The sequence below is a fragment of the Rhineura floridana genome, chromosome 20 (assembly GCF_030035675.1).
Source record: "Rhineura floridana isolate rRhiFlo1 chromosome 20, rRhiFlo1.hap2, whole genome shotgun sequence".
NCBI lineage: Eukaryota > Metazoa > Chordata > Lepidosauria > Squamata > Rhineuridae > Rhineura > Rhineura floridana.
In genome coordinates this window covers 1,544,726-1,567,894 of record NC_084499.1, presented here as the reverse complement: position 1 = coordinate 1,567,894, position 23,169 = coordinate 1,544,726, and the positions used below count along the sequence as shown (strand labels likewise).

General features: G+C 50.7%; 1 protein-coding gene across 1 annotated transcript in view; it reads right to left on the bottom strand.

Moving 5' to 3' along the window:
- Window positions 1–23,169, bottom strand: part of MAMDC4 (MAM domain containing 4) — a 57,198-nt gene that overhangs the window by 5,129 nt on the left and 28,900 nt on the right. The window contains exons 16-25 of the mRNA XM_061604465.1: window positions 22,932–23,043; window positions 20,732–20,848; window positions 18,897–19,031; window positions 18,491–18,621; window positions 16,693–16,903; window positions 11,416–11,556; window positions 6,125–6,246; window positions 4,596–4,689; window positions 2,544–2,681; window positions 526–660 (exon numbers count right to left, since the gene is read on the bottom strand). Coding sequence (XP_061460449.1) covers window positions 526–660; window positions 2,544–2,681; window positions 4,596–4,689; window positions 6,125–6,246; window positions 11,416–11,556; window positions 16,693–16,903; window positions 18,491–18,621; window positions 18,897–19,031; window positions 20,732–20,848; window positions 22,932–23,043 — 1,336 coding nt within the window. The remainder of the gene's footprint in view (window positions 1–525; window positions 661–2,543; window positions 2,682–4,595; window positions 4,690–6,124; window positions 6,247–11,415; window positions 11,557–16,692; window positions 16,904–18,490; window positions 18,622–18,896; window positions 19,032–20,731; window positions 20,849–22,931; window positions 23,044–23,169) is intronic.

Sequence of the window (23,169 nt, the reverse complement as noted above, 5' to 3'; positions counted from 1 at the left end):
GCCTGATTGTTGTTGTTGTTGTTGTTGTTATTATTATCCCACCCTTCCTCCCAGCAGGGGCCCAGGGCGGCAAACAAAAGCACTAAAAAAATTAAAACATCATAAAAACAAACTTTAAACCACACTAAACCAAAACATCTTCAAAAAAGTTACTTTAAAAAAGCTATGAAAACATCTTCTAGGATTAAAAACTTTTTTAAAAAGAAATGTTAAGAACATATTAAAAAGCAATTCCAGCACAGACGCAGACTGGGATAAGGTCTTAACTTAAAAGCCTTGTTGAAAGAGGAAAGTCTTCAATAGGTGCCGAAAAGATAACAGAGATGGCGCCTGTCTAATATTGAAGGGTAGAGAAATCCACAGGGAAATTTATCTCCTGATTATTGTCAGCCGCTCTCCTCCATCAACCAAATGAAGAGAGCAGCTACAAGGCCAAAGACTTTGGGGCGTCTTCCCCACTGCCCCCCACCCCTGAACCCCAACTGAACAGCTAACCCTGCAGAGCAGAGCTGGGGTTTCACTTACAGCTCTGGCCCAGGAAATCCATGTGGTAGTAGAAGTGCAGGCAAGCGCCGTCGGTCGGAGGAAGGGGCTCGCTGGCCAGGCGGGCTGTGCCCCTCCCCATTCCCAGCACAGCAACATCTACATAGGCATAATGACCTGAAGAGGGGGGGGAATGAATGAAGGTAGGAGACTATCCCCCAGCAGGCAATGTCAGTATCCCCTCCAGCCACAACGGGATTTCATCTCCCAACCTCAATAGCCATTTGGATTAGTTGCCAGCTTCATGGAAAAGTTCTTCACAAAGCTGTTAGCAATTAAGGTAAACGTTCCTGAAAACTGAGCTTGCCAGGTCTGCAATCTAATTTTTGTTTTAAAAAAAGAAACTTACTGAACCCGAGCCGCTAAATGGAACAAGAATGCCTTGCCAAGACCCCAGCTCCTTTGTATACCAATTTGTGCTGTAGCAAGTAACTTACTGGGAATTCCTATAAGCTCTCCAAGAACTGAGCAACATAGGAAGCTGCCTTATACAGACCCACACAGTCCCATCTAGCTCAGTATTGGCTATGCCAATGGACCCCAAACTTTTTCCCCCATGGACCACTCAAAAGTTGCCAGTGGTCTTAGTGGTCGGCTTAAGGATTTCTCTGCCTCTTCTGGCCACTTTAACATGCTGTGCTAGATGCTGTGTGACTTCTATTGTATTGCAACAGACCACCTGAATGTAGCTTGTGGACTACTGCGGGTCCACAGACCACCATTTGGGAATTCCTGGTCTACACTGCCAGGCAATGGCTCTCCTGAGTTTCAGACAAGGGACATTCCCTGCCCTATCCTGGAGCTGCTGGGGGGCTTGGACCTGGCACCTTCTGCATGCAAAGCAGATGCTCAACCACTGAGTTGCGGCCCTTCCCAGCTAATTCAGGCTGTGTTTGTACTGGGGCCTTAATGCACAAGTGGGCCACTGTTTCTGCATCCGTGTTTGTGCACCTTCATGCATGCTTTCAATTTAATGTCTTCGAAATCAGTCTCATTGCTTCCCATCCACACTAGTAGGTGATGCTTGATGGGATAGATTGGCCCTATGTGTTGTTGGCCTCTCCCCTCAATTAGTACTTGCCCAGCCACCCTAAGTTCCAGAAACCAGAGGTCCAGTGTGGTCATGCAGGCAGGTATTTGTTTACCTGTGCACCTACATCTTTTTTAAAAAATTACACTTTTTCAATATATCAGATTTGCACAAAAGAGCAGTTAATTTTTTTATGAAGTGTCATTCCAAGCTAGGCAAAGATTTTGAGAATTTGGAGTCACTCACATGAAAGGCTGCCACTTCCTTTCCTCCCCTTTTCCTTTCCTCCTGTCTGTCCCTGAAAGGGCAATTTTTATGTTTCTTTTTACAGCTCTTTTGTGCAAGAGCAGTTGTGCGCAAAAGTGCTGCTTTAAAAATACTGGGAATGTGCTTTCAGCAACAACCTGTGGAAAAGGCAGGCTGCTTCCTTTCCTTTGGGCTGTTGGAAACAAAATGGAAGTAGGGGGTGTGGTGATAGATGACAGCCAGAGAAACATCACCACATATGTATGTATAAAAAAACACCCATTATGCACTTCACTATGTCCACAGTCAGGTAACAGGCAATTTTATATTAGATTTTCTACCCTTATCGGATTATCCACAGATTGGGAAAATCCAAATTTAGCTGGGAGCAAGTGCGGGCTGCCCCTTGGATGAGGAGGATGTCATGTGGATACCAAACAAACAAAAAACCAGACACAAGCAGCTTCAAATCCACATTAAACTCCAGTGTGGAGCTCTTTGTCAGGCTACAGCTCCTTTGCAAGTCAATTTGGTGGCTGTGCAGCTGGGATACTAGCCAAGAGCAGAGCATGCCAGTTCAGCACGGACTGACTGAGAAAGTTTTTGCCAAATCTTAGCACCAGACTGAACTTTCCATGAATCATGTAGACAAACCCTAGTTTGGCCCAGCAGCCGGACCCTCCCTTAGCATCCCTCGCAAGCTGCAAGTGGAGCCAGAGCTTACCTGCTTTTGTCCCAAGAATGTGGTCTACCTTTGGTGACGAGGACTGGGATGGGGTGGCTCCATCCTTCCAGTCCCAGCTGTACCAGTCTCCATGGGGTTTGCGCCATCCACAAGGGCCCAATTCAAAGTTGCAAGACCCTGGGCCAAAAGAAGCCACTGTTACTACCAGTCTCGGCTCTGGAAGGGTTTCAAGTCCTCTCCAGCCTGAGCTGAGCTCTCTCTCACTCTCACTCTCACACACACACACACACACACAGTAGGCAGAGAGAAGGCCCTTGGCAGGAGAGGACAGAGAAGTTACTTCACCCAGGCAAACAAGGACTGGGAATCACTTTCTCTGCCTCCATACTTTATTTATTAAATTTATATCCCACCCTTCCTCCCACAAGAAGACCAGGGCAGCAAACAAAAACACTAAAACCACTCTAAAACATCTTAAAAACAAAAGACTTTGAAACATATTAAAACAAAACACATTTAAAAACATATTAAAACAAAACATTTTTACATTTTTTTAATTAAAAAAATATTTAAAAACATATTTAAAAGCAATTCCAACACAGAGGCAGACTGGGATAAGGTCTCTATTTTAAAAGCTTGTTGAAACATGAAGGTCTTCAGTAGGTGCCGAAAAGATAGCGCCTGTCTAATATTTAAGGGGAGGAAATTCCAAAGGGTCAGTGCTACAACAATATATATATATATATATATATATATATATATATATATATTGTTGAATGCCCCCCAATCTCTGGCAGTGAGAGACTTGCAGGGGTTCCAGTACTTACCCAGGGCTTGCTTTCCATGGAATGAGGGTCACTGGCGACTGTGGTGTCTCTTTGATATATGGTTTTATTTGCACATATATACAATCTGAGCTTGAGGTGGAGGGGCTCACAGCATTAGCACTCTAACAGATCTTGCTTCCCCATTAGGCTTCTAGGGAGGCTCCCCAAAGCAATAGCTGGGGGTTCAGGCCTCTCTACGTGTGTCTTTTGAGTTCCCAGCTTCATGTCAGACTCTCATTCACACACACAGGCCACCTTATCCCAGAGTTCCTATCATAACAGATCTTCTGTTACCCAAGTCTTTACAGATATTCATGGGGCCACTTGACAGCCCCTAATTCACAGACTAACTTGGCCAGAATGACTAATTTAAAAAAAGGAACTTGTTTGACCAGTAGAGCAGGTTTCTCTGCTACAACTCTACCTAAACTGATTCCAAATCAGAGGCTGGAAAGGGGACCCAAAGACACCATCCATCTCATCCCCCCCAATCCTACAACAATATAGTTCTGATGTTCAGAGGAGAGTGCAACAGAGAGATTTCAGAGGACTTGGGGAAAGCCCAAAGTTTGCAGAAGATTTCTACAAACCCCAGAAACAGGCAATGAGAACTGTGCATGCATAGTGGGCATGGAAGGCCAATGGGGCGGGATTAGGGGGAGAGATGGGAAAAGCATTTCAACTAGTGAGGTCCACCTGGCGCTTTCATTGACATCTTTTCGGCACCAGGTAAAGACGTACCTTTTGTCCCAGGCATTTGCTAGATTGAGATGATGTTTTGCTTTAATATGCTGCCAAATCTTCCTGTTGCTGCATGGGGGTACTATTGCTGTTGTTCTGATGTTGTTTATTGTTATGTTTTTATAGTGTGCTTTAATTTTTTTTATTGTTGTTTTAATATTGTGTAAGTCGCTTGGGGACCTTCAGGCATCAAGCGACTAATAAATCTCATAATAATAATAAAAATACTAAATCCAAAAAGAAAAAGCAAACTCTGAAACAACCCACATCATGGGACCCCTCCTTCTGACACAACCCTTTCCCCAGCCTGCTGTCCCAGTGCTAGGAAGGCCTAGCAAAGGAGGGAGAACTTTGACCAGGGCAACTTCTCGTTTTAATGCGTGGTGAGGAAGCAGCTAAATCCACTCCTCCTTCCACACCATTATGAAAGACAGGGGCCCGCCCTCCTTTGCATTGGACCTCCCTGCCGGGAGCGCAGGACTCTGACGGAGGGGGAGGAGGACTGAGGGGGGGCTGCTGTTACCTGCTTCCCTGCAGCTCCCTTCCTTCACTTCAAAGTCATCCAGGGCAAAGTAAGAGGAGGGCCCCCCTCCAGCACCTTCCACCACAAATGCCACCTGGCCAAGAGACAGACACACAGAGGGAAGGTCAGGCATGGCAGGCAGGGGGAGAAGTCGAAGTCATGCCAGCCTCTGGCTGCAGCTGCAAAGCACCCGTTTCTCTCAATCTCCACCCCCCACACACACACACACTGTACTTTAGAACCACGCCTGCATTTCTGATACCTTACGGTGAGAAAACCAAAACAAAAAGTCCTTTGCCAACCCTGACAAAATAAAGAGATACTGTGAGTGTGGGCAGTTTAGCATTTTAAAAAGAAACAACTTACAACGTCTAGCGCCGTGATGGTTAAGACGAATAAATCGGAGTTTGCTTCTGCTGCCCTGAGGCTAAACATGTTTACTTGGATCTAATATGGACCATTTTTTTAAGGAAAGGATAATATACATTCTAAGGTAAAAAATAACAAAATGGGCACCTGTAATCCAGTACTGGCCAGCCTGTGACCATAAAGTGGTTTTTAAAAGAAGAAATTACTGGTGTCAGCCACAGCACGCTCAGCTGCTGCTAATGCCGGATGCATCTGCCGCTCCTCACATCGCCTGCTACTCTGGGGGGTCAATCTGGGGGCCCTGGCTGTCCGCCTAGAGGTCCAGCCTCAGTTGCGTCACTGCTTCTAGGCAGGGCTGTCTATTGCCCACACCAGGAAGATCCATATCCTTCACAAGAGTCATTAAAATTCTTTTCCACAAGACACCCAAGATCCCACTGTTAAGCCACTTGTATTTACTATATTGCATAAAATACATACATATTATTTATTTGCTAAGCCCCAGCCCTGCTGGTCATGGGAAACCCTGCCTAGGCACAAAGTGCTTCTGAGCAAAGTGCATTCCCATGAAGTCACTCCTAAGTAACCATTGTACAGCCCCACAAACAAATTTCTAAGCATTCATGAAAAAGGGTGACGAGTCTATTTGCCATAAAACAATTCTTTCTTTCTTTTTGTCGCTATGGAATTTAGCCCATCTACCTAGTGGCCAACTGTCAGAAATTAGCCGAGTTCAAACATTTTGCATGAAAGGGGCGGGATCCCCCATTTTGTCACCTGAACCCGTTTCCATCCCATTGCCTCAATGGGCTCTTATAAGAAGGGACACTTGAAGAATTGGTGCTTGAGTTTGTTTGTTTGTTTTCTCCTCCTCTTTTCCTCCCTGTCCTTTTTTCCCTTTTGTATCATGTCTTTTTGTAAGCCTGAGCACAGGGATTGTCTTTCTTTTCTCTTTGTTTTTAATCTATAAGCCACTCTGGGTGAAACTGTTTGAGGAGAGGGGACAGAGCGCAATTTAATTTGGTCAAAACAAGCTTCAAGGATGTTGCAGAGAGTCCCCTGGTCTGGGGCAAATCCATTGTGTATTTTTCTAAAGCTAAGGGATGCATTTTGGATGTAAGCTGTAACACCTATCCAGAAGTTAAACTCTGCCTAATCACCTGCCATTCATCCTGGACTGTTACAGTGAAGTTGCCGTATAACCAGGCCTCTGCCTGCATCATGCTCATGATCAGCACCTCCCTTTGTGTGCCTCCTTCCTTCACGTAGGCACTCAAAGATCCTAGCAAGAGAAACAACCAGTTAAACACTAGTTTCAGCTTCACAAGAAAACTTCCACAGGGAGTTAATGTGCATCCCCCCTCCCACCAGCTGACAAAGTGTCAAGGTAACAAGTGAGTTAAGCAGCTGCGCAAGTTTGGCAGCAAAGCTAGGAGGCCAGGTCCCTCAGCAACCTAACAAATCCAACACATTTGACTTTGAAAAAGGAAACTTCCCAAAAATGAAAGTATTGGTCAAAAGCAAATTGAAAGGAAAAGTCAAGAGAGTCAAAATTCTCTCCAGAATGCTTGGCAGTTGTTCAAAATCACAGTATTAGAAGTTCAGCTAGTATGCATATAACAAATCTAGAAAGGTACCATCAGGGCCAAGAGAATGCCAATGTGCTTAATGAACAGAAGCAAGGGAGCAAAAAGGTTTCCTTCAGAATGGCAATTCTTGTCCAAATGAGGAGAACAAAAAGGAACAAACTCTGGCAACAGAAATGCAAGCAAACAAGAAGGAATGCTTAAAAAAGAATTTGAGGAGCACATCGCTAAAAACATAGAAGACCAACAACAACAAATTATTTCAATACGTTAGTGGCAGGCAATCTAGGGAGGCGGATGGAGCCTTGTGACAAGAAGAGAGTCAACGGTATGCTAAAGGAGGATAAGGAGCTAGCAGAGAAGCTGAATGAATTCTTTGCATCTCTCTTCACAGCAAAATATATAGAGCAGCAGATCCCTGTGCCTGAACTAAGGTTGCCTCCAGACTGCCAGTATTTTGCAGGAGGAAATTTCCTCATACCAGGAAATTTAGGTTCGCACAATGTTGACAAGAGAGAAAGTTCTAGGCCTTACTGGCAAAAACTGGACAAACAACCAGATCCAGATGGCACCCCCCTGAGAGTTCTAATATAAATATGAAACTGCTGATCTATCAAAATAATATGTCACTTGTCCCTGAAATCAGCCTCCATACCTAAGCACGGGAAGACTAGAAAGTGACCAATGTAACCCCACTTTTTAGAAAGGGAACCGCATGTGAAATGGGAAATTACAGACTCGTTAGGTTAACGTCTGTCCCAGGAAAACATCCTGACTGTTGGAGCTGTACCACAATGGAACCCATGACCTCGGGAGGTGGTGGGCTCTCCAACCCTGGAGGCCTTCAAGAGGCAGCTGGACAGGCCCCTGTCGGGGATGCTTTAAGCTGGATTCCTGCACTGAGCAGGGGGTTGGACTTGATGGCCTCAGAGGCCCCTTCCAACTCTACTGCTCTTTGATTCTATGGTGGAAAGCAACAGAATGATAGAATTACCAAGCTTCCAGGACAATAAGTCTTGAGGAAACAGGACCAGCATGGCTTCTAAAAGAAAAGGTCCCGTCTCACTAACCTTTCAGAGTTCTATAAGAGTATCAACAAGCATATGACAATGACAAAAGCTGGAAAAGGTTCACAAAATGATCAAGGGGCTCCTCCCCTATGAACAAACGCTGCAACATTTAAGGGGTTTTTAGTTTAGAGAAAAGGTGAGTCTAGGGGCACTTATAAAGGCATATAAGATTATTTACATGGTGGGAAGAAAGTGGACAGGGAGATGTCTTCCTCCCTCTCTCATAATACTAGAATCTGGGGCCATCCAATGAATAGAGGCAGAATGTGAAGATTCAGGACAGACGAAAGGAAGGACTTCTTCACACAGCACTTAGTTACTACTAGTACACTCCCACAAGATCTGTTTATTATGGCCAATAAATCTGGATGGCTTTAAAAGAGGAGGAGACAGATTCATGGAGGATATCGCTACTGGCCACGATGGCTGCGTTCTCCCTCCACTGTCAAAAACAGCATGCCTCTCTGTACCAGGTGGGGAGAGTGCCGCACTTGCGCTCTGGTCCTGTTTGCTGGTTATCCGGTGCGCCCTCTCCGTTGCAGAGCTCAATTGGCTCCCTGGTTTACTCCGGAGCTAAGAGTGATGAAGCAAGAAAGGAGACGGCTTGAGTGCAAATGGAGGTGAACTCCCGACGGCTGTAATCATGCACTTGTGAAGCTCTCTACCAAACTCTATGTGAAGGCAGTGAGAGCAGCAAAGAAGCAATACTTTGCTGTCTCTATTCAGTCATCCCTTAACCGCCCAGCGGAACTTTATAAAGTTGTCCGGGGACTTTTACACTCTGGTCCCCAGGATGCAATAACACCATCAATTGCCCGCTGTAATGAGTTTGCGCGACACTTTCGTGATAAGATCATGAACATCCGCCGGGACCTTGACTCCATTATTGTAGCAGTTGATCCTAATGAGGTGTCCAGAGCACAGTCTTGTCCTGTTTTATTGGATGAGTTTCAGTTGGTACAGCTCGAGGATGTGGACAAGGTGCTTGGACAGGTGCGGGCGACCACTTCTGCTCTGGATCCTTGCCCCTCATGGCTAATAAAAGCTAGCAGGAATGGAACAGCCGGCTGGGCCAAGGAGGTGATTAATGCCTCTTTACGAGAGGGAGTGGTCCCACCCTGCCTGAAACAGGCGGTGGTGAGACCGCTCCTAAAAAAATCCTCCTTGGACCCTGATAATTTGGACAACTATAGGCCAGTAGCAAATGTCCCATTCCTGGGCAAGGTTCTAGAGCGTGTGGTCGCTCGCCAACTCCAGGCTCTCTTGGATGAAACTGATTATCTAGACCCATTTCAATCGGGCTTTCGGCCGGGGTTTGGTACAGAAACGGCCTTGGTCGCCCTGTATGATGACCTCTGTCGGGAGAAAGACAGAGGGAGTGTAACTCTGTTGGTTCTCCTTGATCTCTCAGCGGCGTTTGATACCATCGACCATGGTATCCTTCTGGAGCGACTTACGGATTTAGGAGTGGGAGGCACTGCTTGGCGGTGGCTCTGCTCCTATCTCGGGAATCGTCTCCAGAAGGTGATGCTGGGGGAACATTACTCGAGTCCCTGGGTACTCCAATATGGGGTCCCGCAGGGTTCAGTTCTGTCCCCCATGCTTTTTAATATCTATAAGAAGCCGCTGGGTGAGGTCATCAGGAGTTTTGGAGTGCGTTTCCAGCAATATGCTGATGATACGCAGCTCTACTACTCCTTTTCATCTTCGTCAGGTGAGGCTGTTGATGTACTAGACCGCTGCCTGGCCGCGATAATGGGCTGGATGAGAGCTAATAAACTGAAACTCAATCCTAACAAGACTGAGATGCTGTTGGTGGGAGGACCCTCTGCCCAGATGGTTGACGTTCGACCTGTCCTAGATGGGGTTACACTCCCCCTAAAGGAACAGGTACGTAGTTTGGGGGTCTTATTAGATCCGCTCCTGTCACTTGAGGCTCAGGTAGCCTCGGTGGCACGGAATGCATTCTACCAGCTCCGGCTGGTAGCCCAACTACGACCCTATCTGAGCAAGGAGCATCTTGCCTCAGTTATCCATGCTATGGTAACCTCTAGATTGGACTACTGTAATGCACTCTACGTGGGGCTACCTATGAAGACGGTTCGGAAACTTCAGCTAGTGCAAAATGCTGCGGCCAGAGTTCTCACTGGGACAAAGAAATTTGACCATATAACACCTGTCCTGGCGCAGCTGCACTGGCTACCGATATGTTTCCGGGCCAGATTCAAAGTGTTGGTTCTTACCTATAAAGCCCTAAACGGCATCGGACCGCAATACCTGATGGAGCGCCTCTCTCGCTATGTACCTACCCGTTCACTACGCTCGACGTCGAAGGCCCTTCTCCGGGTCCCAACCCATAAAGAGGCCCGGAGATCAACAACTAGATCTAGGGCCTTCTCGGTGGTGGCCCCCGAACTATGGAATGCCCTCCCAGACGAGATACGCCTGGCGCCTTCTCTGTTATCTTTTCGGCGCCAGGTAAAAACTTACCTTTTCGCCCAGGCTTTTTAAATTTTGTAAATTTTTAAATATTTTAAATTTAACATTTTAAACTTAATATGATCTTAATTTATAAATCTCAATGGCAATTTTATTAATGTTTTATAATTGTACTATATATATATATTTTTTCCACACTTGCTCATATTTTAATTGTGATTTTATTTGTTGTACACCGCCCTGAGAGCTTTCTGCTATAGGGCGGTCTAGAAATGTAATTAAATAAATAAATAAATAAATAAATATCCTCTGGGGCAACAGGTAGGCCACTGTGAACAGGATGCTGGACTAGAGGGGCTTTGATTGATTGATTGATTGGTTGATTGATTGATTGATTGATTGATTGATAGATTGATAGATTGATAGATAGATAGATAGACAGATAGATAGATAGATAGACATCCCACCCTTCCTCCCAGCAGGAGCCCAGGCCTCTTCTTCTGTTGTCATGAATCCACAGGATCACAGCTATGTGTCAAGGAAATCAGTGAGCCCAGAAATCTCTGCTGACATGAACGTACCATAGGATGCAGAAACCGGACCCTGCCGTCGAGCCTAGAGAACCATAACTTTTAACATCTGCGAGGTAGAAATCAACTTTGTAGTTCTCATGCAAGATGATCTGATCCAGAAGGACTCTCCTTGTTCTCTTCTATCATTTCAACACCGCAGATGCTCTACTGGTTACCAATTTGTTTTTCCATTAATTCCAGTTGCTGGTTCTTTTGTTGAGGGCCACATGCCAGTGGCAGAAGGGCCAGACAGAAAAGTGGGCAGAGCAACAGGTGTGACTGTACACTGGACTGCACAAGACGTATGAGGTCTCACCACCATCACCACCTCACACATCTCTCCACCCTCCAGCCAGGCAAGCAAACGCATTGTCACAGTTCCGCAACACCTGAGGGCCTGCCTAGGTGACTTCCTGATCCATCCAGTTGCTGCCTCCATTCCAGGCCAGACTGTCTTCCCCAAAGCCAAAAGTGCATTCCACCATTGCCACCACAAGTTTATAGAATTTGTTCTGCGACGTCGGACCATTCAGACCAGCTATTGACTTCTCTTTCGACACAGACTTAACTGGGTTGGTGTTACCCTCTGCTTAACTAACTTGCATTTTTTAAAAAATGTCTGCCTGTTTATTAAATGTAAGTTTTCCCATTGTTCTCTAACTTGAGAACTGAAGCGAGTCAACATAAATGTAAAGAGTCCTGCTCTCAAGGCCTTAAGAGCAACCCTCCGTCTCTCCCACCCTCAAAGGAAGGAACAGGTCACAAGAGGGGCAGCCAGACTTACTTGCATCGCTGCTACTCAGGTAGTACCAAAACGTCACACAGTGGGTGCGAAGCCAAGGCAGGAACGCTGGGGGTGACCACAGGGCGGCCCGCTGCCCAGAGGGCAGGGCATCCACACTGGTGTTGATGAAGAGGTAATGCCCTGGAAGAAGAGTTCTTCATTTAGCATTTACATATTGCCATCAACATGCAGGGCACCTCTTTGCAAAGCTAGAGAGCAGGTCTCTGCCCCAAGGGGGATTCCAATCTAAAATTGGCCACAGGGTTAGAAATGGTGGGAGAGGGGAAAGAGGGGGAGGAGGCGAAGGGGAAAGAGGGGGAGGAGGCAAAGCGGAAAGAGGGGGAGGAGGCGAAGGGGAAAGAGGGGGAGGAGGCAAAGGGGAAAGAGGGGGAGGAGGCAAAGCGGAAAGAGGGGGAGGAGGCAAAGGGGAAAAAGGGAGAGGAGGCGAAGGGGAAACGGGGAGGAGGCGAAGGGGAAAGAGGGGGAGGAGGGGAAAGGGGGAGGAGGGGAAAGGGAAAGGGGGAGGAGGCGAAGGGGAAAGGGGGAGGAGGCGAAGGGGAAAGAGGGGGAGGAGGGGAAAGAGGGGCAGGAGGGGAAAGGGAAAGGGGGAGGAGGCGAAGGGGAAAGGGGGAGGAGGCGAAGGGGAAAGAGGGGGAGGAGGGGAAAGAGGGGGAGGAGGCGAAAGGGAAAGGGGGAGGAGGCGAAGGGGAAAGGGGGAGGAGGCGAAGGGGAAAGAGGGGGAGGAGGCGAAGGGGAAAGAGGGGGAGGAGGGGAAAGAGGGGGAGGAGGGGAAAGAGGGGGAGGAGGCGAAGGGGAAAGGGGGAGGAGGCGAAGGGGAAAGAGGGGGAGGAGGCGAAGGGGAAAAAGGGAGAGGAGGCGAAGGGGAAAGAGGGGGAGGAGGGGAAAGAGGGGGAGGAGGGGAAAGGGAAAGGGGGAGGAGGGGAAAGGGAAAGGGGGAGGAGGCGAAGGGGAAAGGGGGAGGAGGCGAAGGGGAAAGAGGGGGAGGAGGCGAAGGGGAAAAAGGGAGAGGAGGCGAAGGGGAAAGAGGGGGAGGAGGGGAAAGAGGGGGAGGAGGGGAAAGGGAAAGGGGGAGGAGGCGAAGGGGAAAGGGGGAGGAGGCGAAGGGGAAAGGGGGAGGAGGCGAAGGGGAAAGAGGGGGAGGAGGCGAAGGGGAAAGAGGGGGAGGAGGGGAAAGGGGGAGGAGGCGAAAGGGAAAGGGGGAGGAGGCGAAAGGGAAAGGGGGAGGAGGCGAAGGGGAAAGAGGGGGAGAAGGCGAAAGGGAAAGGGGGAGGAGGCGAAAGGGAAAGGGGGAGGAGGCGAAGGGGAAAGGGGGAGGAGGCGAAGGGGAAAGAGGGAGAGGAGGCGAAGGGGAAAAAGGGAGAGGAGGCGAAGGGGAAAGAGGGGGAGGAGGCGAAAGGGAAAGGGGGAGGAGGCGAAGGGGAAAGGGGGAGGAGGCGAAGGGGAAAGAGGGGGAGGAGGCGAAGGGGAAAGAGGGGGAGGAGGCAAAGGGGAAAAAGGGAGAGGAGGCGAAGGGGAAAGAGGGGGAGGAGGGGAAAGAGGGGGAGGAGGGGAAAGGGAAAGGGGGAGGAGGCGAAGGGGAAAGGGGGAGGAGGCGAAGGGGAAAGGGGGAGGAGGCGAAGGGGAAAGAGGGGGAGGAGGGGAAAGAGGGGGAGGAGGGGAAAGGGAAAGGGGGAGGAGGCGAAGGGGAAAGGGGGAGGAGGCGAAGGGGAAAGAGGGGGAGGAGGCGAAGGGGAAAGAGGGGGAGGAGGGGAAAGAGGGGGAGGAGCGGAAAGGGAAAGGGGGAGGAGGCGAAGGGGAAAGGGGGAGGAGGCGAAGGGGAAAGAGGGGGAGGAGGCGAAGGGGAAAAAGGGAGAGGAGGCGAAGGGGAAAGAGGGGGAGGAGGGGAAAGAGGGGGAGGAGGGGAAAGGGAAAGGGGGAGGAGGGGAAAGGGAAAGGGGGAGGAGGCGAAGGGGAAAGGGGGAGGAGGCGAAGGGGAAAGAGGGGGAGGAGGGGAAAGAGGGGGAGGAGGGGAAAGGGAAAGGGGGAGGAGGCGAAGGGGAAAGGGGGAGGAGGCGAAGGGGAAAGAGGGGGAGGAGGCGAAGGGGAAAAAGGGAGAGGAGGCGAAGGGGAAAGAGGGGGAGGAGGGGAAAGAGGGGGAGGAGGGGAAAGGGAAAGGGGGAGGAGGGGAAAGGGAAAGGGGGAGGAGGCGAAGGGGAAAGGGGGAGGAGGCGAAGGGGAAAGAGGGGGAGGAGGGGAAAGAGGGGGAGGAGGCGAAAGGGAAAGGGGGAGGAGGCGAAGGGGAAAGGGGGAGGAGGCGAAGGGGAAAGAGGGGGAGGAGGCGAAGGGGAAAAAGGGAGAGGAGGCGAAGGGGAAAGAGGGGGAGGAGGCGAAGGGGAAAAAGGGAGAGGAGGCGAAGGGGAAAGAGGGGGAGGAGGCGAAAGGGAAAGGGGGAGGAGGCGAAGGGGAAAGGGGGAGGAGGCGAAGGGGAAAGAGGGGGAGGAGGCGAAGGGGAAAGAGGGGGAGGAGGGGAAAGAGGGGGAGGAGGGGAAAGGGAAAGGGGGAGGAGGCGAAGGGGAAAGGGGGAGGAGGCGAAGGGGAAAGAGGGGGAGGAGGCGAAGGGGAAAGAGGGGGAGGAGGGGAAAGAGGGGGAGGAGGGGAAAGGGAAAGGGGGAGGAGGCGAAGGGGAAAGGGGGAGGAGGCGAAGGGGAAAGAGGGGGAGGAGGCAAAGGGGAAAAAGGGAGAGGAGGCAAAGGGGAAAGAGGGGGAGGAGGGGAAAGAGGGGGAGGAGGGGAAAGAGGGGGAGGAGGCGAAAGGGAAAGGGGGAGGAGGCAAAGGGGAAAGAGGGGGAGAAGGCGAAAGGGAAAGGGGGAGGAGGCGAAGGGGAAAGGGGGAGGAGGCGAAGGGGAAAGAGGGGGAGGAGGCGAAGGGGAAAAAGGGAGAGGAGGCGAAGGGGAAAGGGGGAGGAGGCGAAAGGGAAAGGGGGAGGAGGCGAAGGGGAAAGGGGGAGGAGGCGAAGGGGAAAGAGGGGGAGGAGGCGAAGGGGAAAGAGGGGGAGGAGGCAAAGGGGAAAAAGGGAGAGGAGGCGAAGGGGAAAGAGGGGGAGGAGGGGAAAGAGGGGGAGGAGGGGAAAGGGAAAGGGGGAGGAGGCGAAGGGGAAAGGGGGAGGAGGCGAAGGGGAAAGGGGGAGGAGGCGAAGGGGAAAGAGGGGGAGGAGGAGAAAGAGGGGGAGGAGGGGAAAGGGAAAGGGGGAGGAGGCGAAGGGGAAAGGGGGAGGAGGCGAAGGGGAAAGAGGGGGAGGAGGCGAAGGGGAAAGAGGGGGAGGAGGGGAAAGGGAAAGGGGGAGGAGGCGAAGGGGAAAGGGGGAGGAGGCGAAGGGGAAAGAGGGGGAGGAGGCGAAGGGGAAAAAGGGAGAGGAGGCGAAGGGGAAAGAGGGAGAGGAGGCGAAAGGGAAAGGGGGAGGAGGCGAAGGGGAAAGGGGGAGGAGGCGAAGGGGAAAGAGGGGGAGGAGGCGAAGGGGAAAGAGGGGGAGGAGGCAAAGGGGAAAAAGGGAGAGGAGGCGAAGGGGAAAGAGGGGGAGGAGGCGAAGGGGAAAGGGGGGGAGGAGGCGAAGAGGAAAGAGGGGGAGGAGGCGAAGGGGAAAGGGGGAGGAGGCAAATGGGAAAGAGGGGGAGGAGGCGAAGGGGAAAGGGGGAGGAGGCAAAGGGGAAAGGGGGAGGAGGCGAAGGGGAAAGAGGGGGAGGAGGCGAAGGGGAAAGAGGGGGAGGAGGCAAAGGGGACAAAGGGGGAGGAGGCGAAGGGGAAAGGGGGAGGAGGCGAAGGGGAAAGAGGGGGAGGAGGCGAAGGGGAAAGAGGGGGAGGAGGCGAAGGGGAAAGAGGGGGAGGAGGCGAAGGGGAAAGAGGGGGAGGAGGCGAAGGGGAAAGAGGGGGAGGAGGCGAAGGGGAAAGAGGGGGAGGAGGCGAAAGGGAAAGGGGGAGGAGGCGAAGGGGAAAGGGGGAGGAGGCGAAGGGGAAAGGGGGGGAGGAGGCGAAGGGGAAAGAGGGGGAGGAGGCGAAGGGGAAAGAGGGGGAGGAGGCGAAGGGGAAAGAGGGGGAGGAGGCGAAGGGGAAAGAGGGGGAGGAGGCGAAGGGGAAAGAGGGGGAGGAGGCGAAGGGGAAAGGGGGAGGAGGCGAAGGGGAAAGGGGGAGGAGGCGAAGGGGAAAGAGGGAGAGGAGGCGAAGGGGAAAGAGGGAGAGGAGGCGAAGGGGAAAGGGGGAGGAGGCGAAGGGGAAAGAGGGGGAGGAGGCGAAGGGGAAAGAGGGGGAGGAGGCGAAGGGGAAAGGGGGAGGAGGCGAAGGGGAAAGGGGGAGGAGGCGAAGGGGAAAGAGGGAGAGGAGGCGAAGGGGAAAGAGGGAGAGGAGGCGAAGGGGAAAGGGGGAGGAGGCGAAGGGGAAAGAGGGGGAGGAGGCGAAGGGGAAAGAGGGGGAGGAGGCGAAGGGGAAAGGGGGAGGAGGCGAAGGGGAAAGAGGGGGAGGAGGCGAAGGGGAAAGAGGGGGAGGAGGCGAAGGGGAAAGAGGGGGAGGAGGTGAAGGGGAAAGAGGGGGCGCAATATGCTCCCAGTTTTACATTACACCTGCCTGGGCTTAGATTTCACTAGAGGAGGAGTCGTGCCAAAACAGTCTCAGGATAGTGTGCGGTTGGGGGAGGAATCTGGAGGAGGAGGAGGAGGAGAGAGAAGCAGCCTCACAAAGGTCTGCTTGGCAGCAGATGCAAGGCAAACAAAAAGTGCCATTTTTTCATGCGTTGCAATAATTGCCTAATAGAACTCATTGGTACAAGATGCAGCCAATGGCAATTACTTTCGGTATCTTTCAGAAGCAAGTGGGCAAATTCACTGAAGAAAGGCCTCTTGCCAGTGCTGGGATAGCAAGCCTCTGGCCGCCCTCCAGGTGTTGGCGGGCTCCAACCCCCATAAGCGCCAGCCAGCCTGGCCAGTGGTCAGGGAAGATGGAATCTAGCAACATCAGAGGGCACAGGTCCCCCATCTTGGTGTAATGGAGCCTCTACATTCAGAGGCAGTATACCTCCGTGAACCAGATACTGGGAGAACCTTCGCTCCCTGCGTGCTTGTGAGCCCCCTGGAGGCATCTGGCTGACCACTGTTGGAGGCAAGACACTGGGCCCAGTGGAAAAACGTGGGTCTCCTACAGCAGAGCTCTTCCTGTGGTCTTGCATACTGATGTCAAAACTGGGTCTGCCTTTACCGAGAAGCCAAGATACAACACACAGCTGTACATCACCTTTAGGTGTGCCAAGAGTGTGGTCCACAGGGGGGCCCTGGCCCCCAGCACCATTCTGCCGCTCCCATGCTTGCTGGTTGCTGATGGAAAAGCCACAGTTATCAGTCTCAAATGAGCAATGCTTTTGTGGCCTGCAGGCTCCGGGTGTCACAGTGATGTCATCCAGAGCCATTGTACCCAGGAAGCCATCGCGGAGCGCCTCGAAGATCACCTGTAGGAGAAGCAGAGCAAGCAGGCAAGCGCCTCTTCAGCAGACAGTTCTTCAGCCCAGTAGAGGTGCCAAGAACAAGCGCAAACTAAACTTATGTGTGTGTCCTGGGAACTGCAGTTTGCTTTCTTTAAAAAGAAAAAAAATACTCAAGAGTTTCTAGCTCTCATAACACACACACAAAAAACCCTTGAGAATGTGTGTGGAATCTTAGAATCAGAGCAAGATATCCAAGGACTTCTGTGCTTTGCTGATGGGGGGGGCACTATTCAAATTGAGGCAAATCTACTTGGATTTCCTTCATCAATGTGAATCAGAGCATTGGAACACAGGATGCTGCCTAATACTCAGACCATTGGTCCATCTAGCTCAGTACTGTCTACACTGACTGGCAGTGGCTCTCCAGGGCTTCAATCTGTCTGAGCCTTGGGACCTTCTGCATGCAAAGCAGATGCTCTACCACTGAACTATGACCCTTCCTCAAGAGCACCCTTATTTTTTGACACAGACTGGGGATAACGGATTGCGCTAGCCGTAGGGAGGGCAAATAGATATCCAAATACTTGAACTCCAGTCAATCCATAGCTGGTTTCTGACTATTCATACCCATCTTCAATCTTTCCTACACTGTCATAAGGACTAGAAACTTGAGGGCTTTGCCACTGTTTCTTTTTGATAAGTGCTGTATGGCCCAGGACCAGAATACCTTAATGACAACCTTCTTCCACATGAATCTGCCCAGATATTTTGTTGAACCATAGAGGCTTTGCTGTCTCCTCCAACACCACCAGCACTGTCCCTGACTGAAATATGACAGGTAGAGGCAGCAGGATCTTTCCAACTGCAACACCCAGACTGCCCCCCAAAGAGGTCAACGTGACTCACAGAATCATAGAATCTTAGAATAGTATAGTTGGAAGGGGCCTATAAGGCCATCAAGTCCAACCCCCTGCTCAGTGCAGGAATCCAACATAGAGCATCCCTGACAGGTGCCTGCCCAGCTGCCTCTTGAATGCCTCCAGTGTCGGAGAGCCCACCACCTCCCTAGCTCATTGGTTCCATTGTTGTATGGCTCTAACAGTTAGGAAGTTTTTTCTGATGTCCAGTCGAAATCTGGCTTCCTGCAACCTGAGCCCATTATTCCGTGTCCTGCACTCTGGGACGATCGAGAAGAAATCCTGGCCCTCCTCTGTGTGACAACCTTTCATGTACTTGAAGAGTGCTACCATATCTCCCCTCAGTCTTTTCTTCTCCGGGCTAAACATGCCCAGTTCTTTCAGTCTCTCCTTGTAGGGCTTTGTTTCCAGTCCCCTGATCATCCTCAGTGCCCTCCTCTGAACCTGTCTCCCTTGCTGCCAGCTCCACAGGATGCAGTGCCAGTGCCTGGCAGGCAGGGCAAGGGCACAGGAAGCAGGTGCTGCCTTGGAACCGTTCAGATGGCATTCTCCATCCAGCCTAGGGATGCCCATTCCTCCACCTGGCACTGACTCTCCAGAGCGGTCTCCACAGAAAAGGGGCCCCTCCTGCCTGCAAAGGAGATGCTGTCTTACTGAGCGACAGGCCCCTGGCAGGAACCCCAGAAATCCCCACCTGGTAGTTCTGGCCGGGCTGCTGGGGCATGGTGGAGAATCCCCGGTGCCACACCATGCCATGGCTCCCCTTCCGGGTCCAGAGCACCTGCTCTGGTTCTCCAGCATATCTCACAATGAGGTTCAAAGTGCCTGCAAAACAAACAGAGGGTGGCTGTCTTGCATTGTGCACTTGTGTGTGTTTTAGATGTAAGCCGTTCGGGAGGCGATCTCAGCTATAAATAACAACAGTCTTAACAACAGTCTTAAGTGATCCTGAGAAGCTGCCCTCCGCCATGCCTAACTCAAATGAGTGACATTCTCCACAGTGCTGGCTTTCAGACCGCCCTGAAACAGATCAGTTTGGAAGCTGGCAGAAAAAGGTGTTTCCTCACCACCACCTTTTGGCAGGGCCGGGATTGTCTTACCAATTTGGGGACCCTCCATGCGGTACCAGAAGGAAAGGCAGGTGTCGTAGGAAGGAGAAGCCTGGAGTGAAGAAATGAGCCGTGCACGCAGACCTTGGGTCCCAGGAGCCGAAGGATCCACAGAAAGGAAAGAACCTGTGGAAGGAGGTGGCACTTAGCACCAGACGTGAATGCCAAAGGTCCTGCCTTTGAACCCCAGCGCCTCTAGGTCAAAGACTCCACTTCAGCCTGAAACCCCAGAGAGACACAGCCAACTGATGTAAACAATATTGAGCTAGACGGACCAACAGCCTGACGTGATGTAGGCGGTGGAGCCTCGTGGCTCCGATGTCAGTAGGGCAGTGAATCCCCTCCAGGTTTTAGTCCGAACTTTTAAGGAGCTGTCCAAGATACTTCAACTTGGACATCTCCTCAAAAGTTCAGACTAAACCCCCAAGCAGATTTACTGACCCACTGACATCAGAGCTACCAATTTCCACTGGGTATAGGGGTTGGGCCCCATGTTCTTGTTAGATCAGCCCTTAGTTAAGAAACACAAGAATCCTGCTTAGTTTTTAAGGGGAAGGCCACAGCTTAGTGTTCAAGCACATGATTTGGCTACAGAAGATCGCAGGTTCAACTCCCGGCATCTTCAGATGGGGCTGCCAAAGACCACAGTCTGAAACGCTGGGAGCCTCTGCCAGTCAGTGTAGACAGTACTAAGCTGGACGAACTGGCAGTCTGACTCTTTTGTTGTTGTTGTTATGTGCCTTCAAGTCGATTACAACTTATGGCGACCCTATGAATCAGTGACCTCCAAGAGCATCTGTCATGAACCACCCTGTTCGGATCTTGTAAGTTCAGGTCTGTGGCCTTCCTCTTTTTCTACTCCCTGCTGTTTTCCCCAGCATTATTGTCTTGTCTAGTGAATCATGTCTTCTCATTATGTGTCTAAAGTATGATAACCTCAGTTTCATCATTTTAGCTTCTAGTGACAGTTCTGGTTTAATTTGTTCTAACACCCAATTATTGGTCTTTTTTGTGGTCCGTGGTATGTGCAAAGCTCTCCTCTAACACCACATTTCAAATGAGTTGATTTTTCTCTTATCCACTTTTTTCACTGTCCAACTTTCACATCCATACATAGAGATTGGGAATACCATGGTCTGAATGATCCTGACTTTAGTGTTCACTGATACTCTTTTATATAATAATTTATCCCACCCTTCAAAAGCATTTCCAGGGCACCTCGCAAAATCAGGTAAGCTAATTTAAAAACTCCTAAAGAAGCAACACAAGAATATACATCCTCAAAATATAAACACTCACCAGGCAAAAAGAAAAAGAAAAACAACGCAGCACTGATCAAAACTGGTTAAAGCTGAAAACAGATTTAAGAGTCCTGACAAAATTAACAAGGCCATTGCCTGTCACCAGAAATCAAGGAAGGCAGCAGGTGAGCCTCCCTTTAGAAAGGGTATTCCACGATCCAGAGGCCACCACCGAAAGTGCCCTGTACCTCATCACCTGGAGAAGGGCCTCAGAGTCCAGGGAGGTACATATGATACTTTGGGCACCCTGGCTCTAAGCTGTAAAGCAGGGATGGGGAACCGGCTGTGGTTGGACTACACCTCCCATCATCCCCGATTAGTGGCTGGGGCTCATGGAAGGTGCAGTCCAGCCACATCTGGAGGGCCACAGGCTCCCCCTCCTTGCCACAAAGAGCTTTGAATTAAGCATTGAAGAAATGTGAGCTCTGCTTCATATATTACAGGCTAAAAGTCAGCAGCTGAAATTTTGCCCCAAACACCGAACAGGTAGGCCAGGAATGAGAACGCATCTTGTGGGGGCGTTACCTGTGCCCGTCGTGTGGTCCACACCCCATCCCTGGTTTGCCCTTCGCTCCCACTCAAAGCCATCACTCTGCTCCATAAACCACTCGCACCAGTCGGTCTCAAAGTTGCAGGACAGCCCTGCAGGGAGGGGAAGGGGCCAGGAAAGAAAGAGAGAGGCTGTAAAGGCAAAGTAGTCAATATTCTGGAGGATGCACACATGCAGAGTGTTTCTCAAATCTTCACACCCTAAAGAGGAGAAAAATGTGTTTTTAAAGCTGGGTTGGCCCACCCTACCAAAAGCGAGGCTTGCAGCACAATCCTGCATGGGTCTACTTAGAAGGAAGTGCTGCTGAGTTCAGTGGAGCTTACTCCCAGGTAAGGGTGGACAGCAGGAGAAGCCAAGGTGGTGCCCTCCAGATGTTGCAGGGCCAAATATCCCATCGTCCCATCTACTGGCCCTGCTGGAGTCCAACAACATCTGGAGGGCCATAGGTAAGCCATCCCTGGCATATAGGACTGCAGCAACTTTTATCCATTTATATTGCACTTTTATACCCCACCCTTATTTACTGATGAACAGATTTATATGCCACACTTAATCACAATACTCCAGTAAGGCTTACAGTGCAGTTAACGATGAAGGGTGATAGCCAACATTAGACATTCTCATGGTCTACTCTATGACTTAGCTGGTTATAGACTCATAGAATAGTAGAGTTGGAAGGGGCCTATAAGACCATCCAGTCCAACCCTTTGCTCAGTGCAGGAATCCAGATCAAAGCATACCTGACAGGTGACTGTCCAGCTGCCTGTTGAACCCCTCCAGTGTTGGGAGAGCCCACCACCTCCTGCGGTCATTGGTTCCATTGTCGTACAGCTCTAACAGTTAGGAAGTTTTTTCCTGAGGTTCGGAAGAAAACTGGCTTCCTGTGACTTGAGTCCTTTATTCTGTGTCCTGCACTCTGGGATGATCGAGAAGAGATCTTGGCCCTCCACTGTGTGGCAACCTTTCAAGTCCTTGAAGAGTGCTATCCTGTCTCCCCTCAGTCTTCTCCTCTCAAGGCTAAACATGCCCAGTTTTTTCCTCATGGGGCTTTGTTTCCAGTCCCCTGATCATCCTCATTGCCCTCCTCTGAACCCGTTCCAGTTTGTCTGCATCCTTCTTAAAGTGCAGTGTCCAGAACTGGATTTTCCTGACTTCTGCTGTCAAAACTGTGATGTGCCAATAGAGTCAGGCACCAGGGAGAAGAGGGCACAAAGTAAGCATCAGTGCTGGGAGCAAACCTTCAGCTGTTATTAAAATAACATCCAGCCCTGTAATGTTTTCCTTTTCAGTATGAAATGTTTAAGCACATTGACAGCCGGTGAAAAATGTCAGTTACCAGCTTGCTTAGAGGCTCAGTCAGGGCAGCATGCAAGACAAGGGTGCCAGCACTGGTGCCTCGCATGGGCCCTGTACCTGCAGCCTAACACAATAAAACACATTCAGGCACTGACAGCAGCTGGTAGAAAAGCAGAGAACGGGAAACCTGCAATCCAAACTCACAGGATGTTTTGCACAGCAGTTTCTGAGCCGAGCAGGTCTCTCTGAGCAGCGACAGCTTGGCCTTTCAGCAGATGCAGAGCTCATGGAAGTTAAATCCCTCCTCCAAACCCTCTTTCGCTGTGGACCCTTTCACACAGCCCCTGGGCCCTCACCCCCTCCTGTAGCCAAGGCTTAGTATGCGTAAGTGGAATAAATGCATCTTTCATCCCTCTGTCCCCACCCTACTTCCACTGCCTGCCTCCATTTCACCTTCCCTTCCTCTGTTGATTGTTCTGTGTCAAATTCTAGATTGGAAACCCCTTGGGGCAGAGACCCGACTTTTAGCACTTTTTAAAGCACCGTGCATATTGATGCTGCTATACTGATTTGTGAGCACAGCACTTTGCATGTTACAAACCTCTTGGGAGCCTAAAGGGCTCAACCAGAGCAGAGCCTGTTGCTGCATCTCTGTACAAGTCTTTGTTCTGATCTGGCCTCTTTCCTCCTAATCAGCCTCCTAAACTTTCCCTGGAGCTGGTTGTGTGTCTGTGTGTGTAGAATCGAAAGCCTGCACAGGAAACAGAAATCATTTGTTCTGGAATGGCCCGTCCCCACCAGCCGTCATAGCTCAGCCTACATGATGCAGACTGAAAAATGCCACACAAGCCAAAAACAGGTACGGTGGAAGAGCCCTACCTGACGGTTGAGCAAGGGAGTCATTGGCATTGCAGTTGACAAAGGTGACATTCCCGATGCCGAGAAGTGACCCGTGTGGGCCTCGGAGATCCTCCAGACCCAGCAGCTCCAGCTTGGGAGAGAGAGGGAGGGAGGGTGACCGCTCCATTTTTGAATAACATAACAATATAACAAAACCAACGACACCCTTTATACCTCAGAGGAAGGCCAAAGTATCAATCCTGGTCAACAGCCTAGA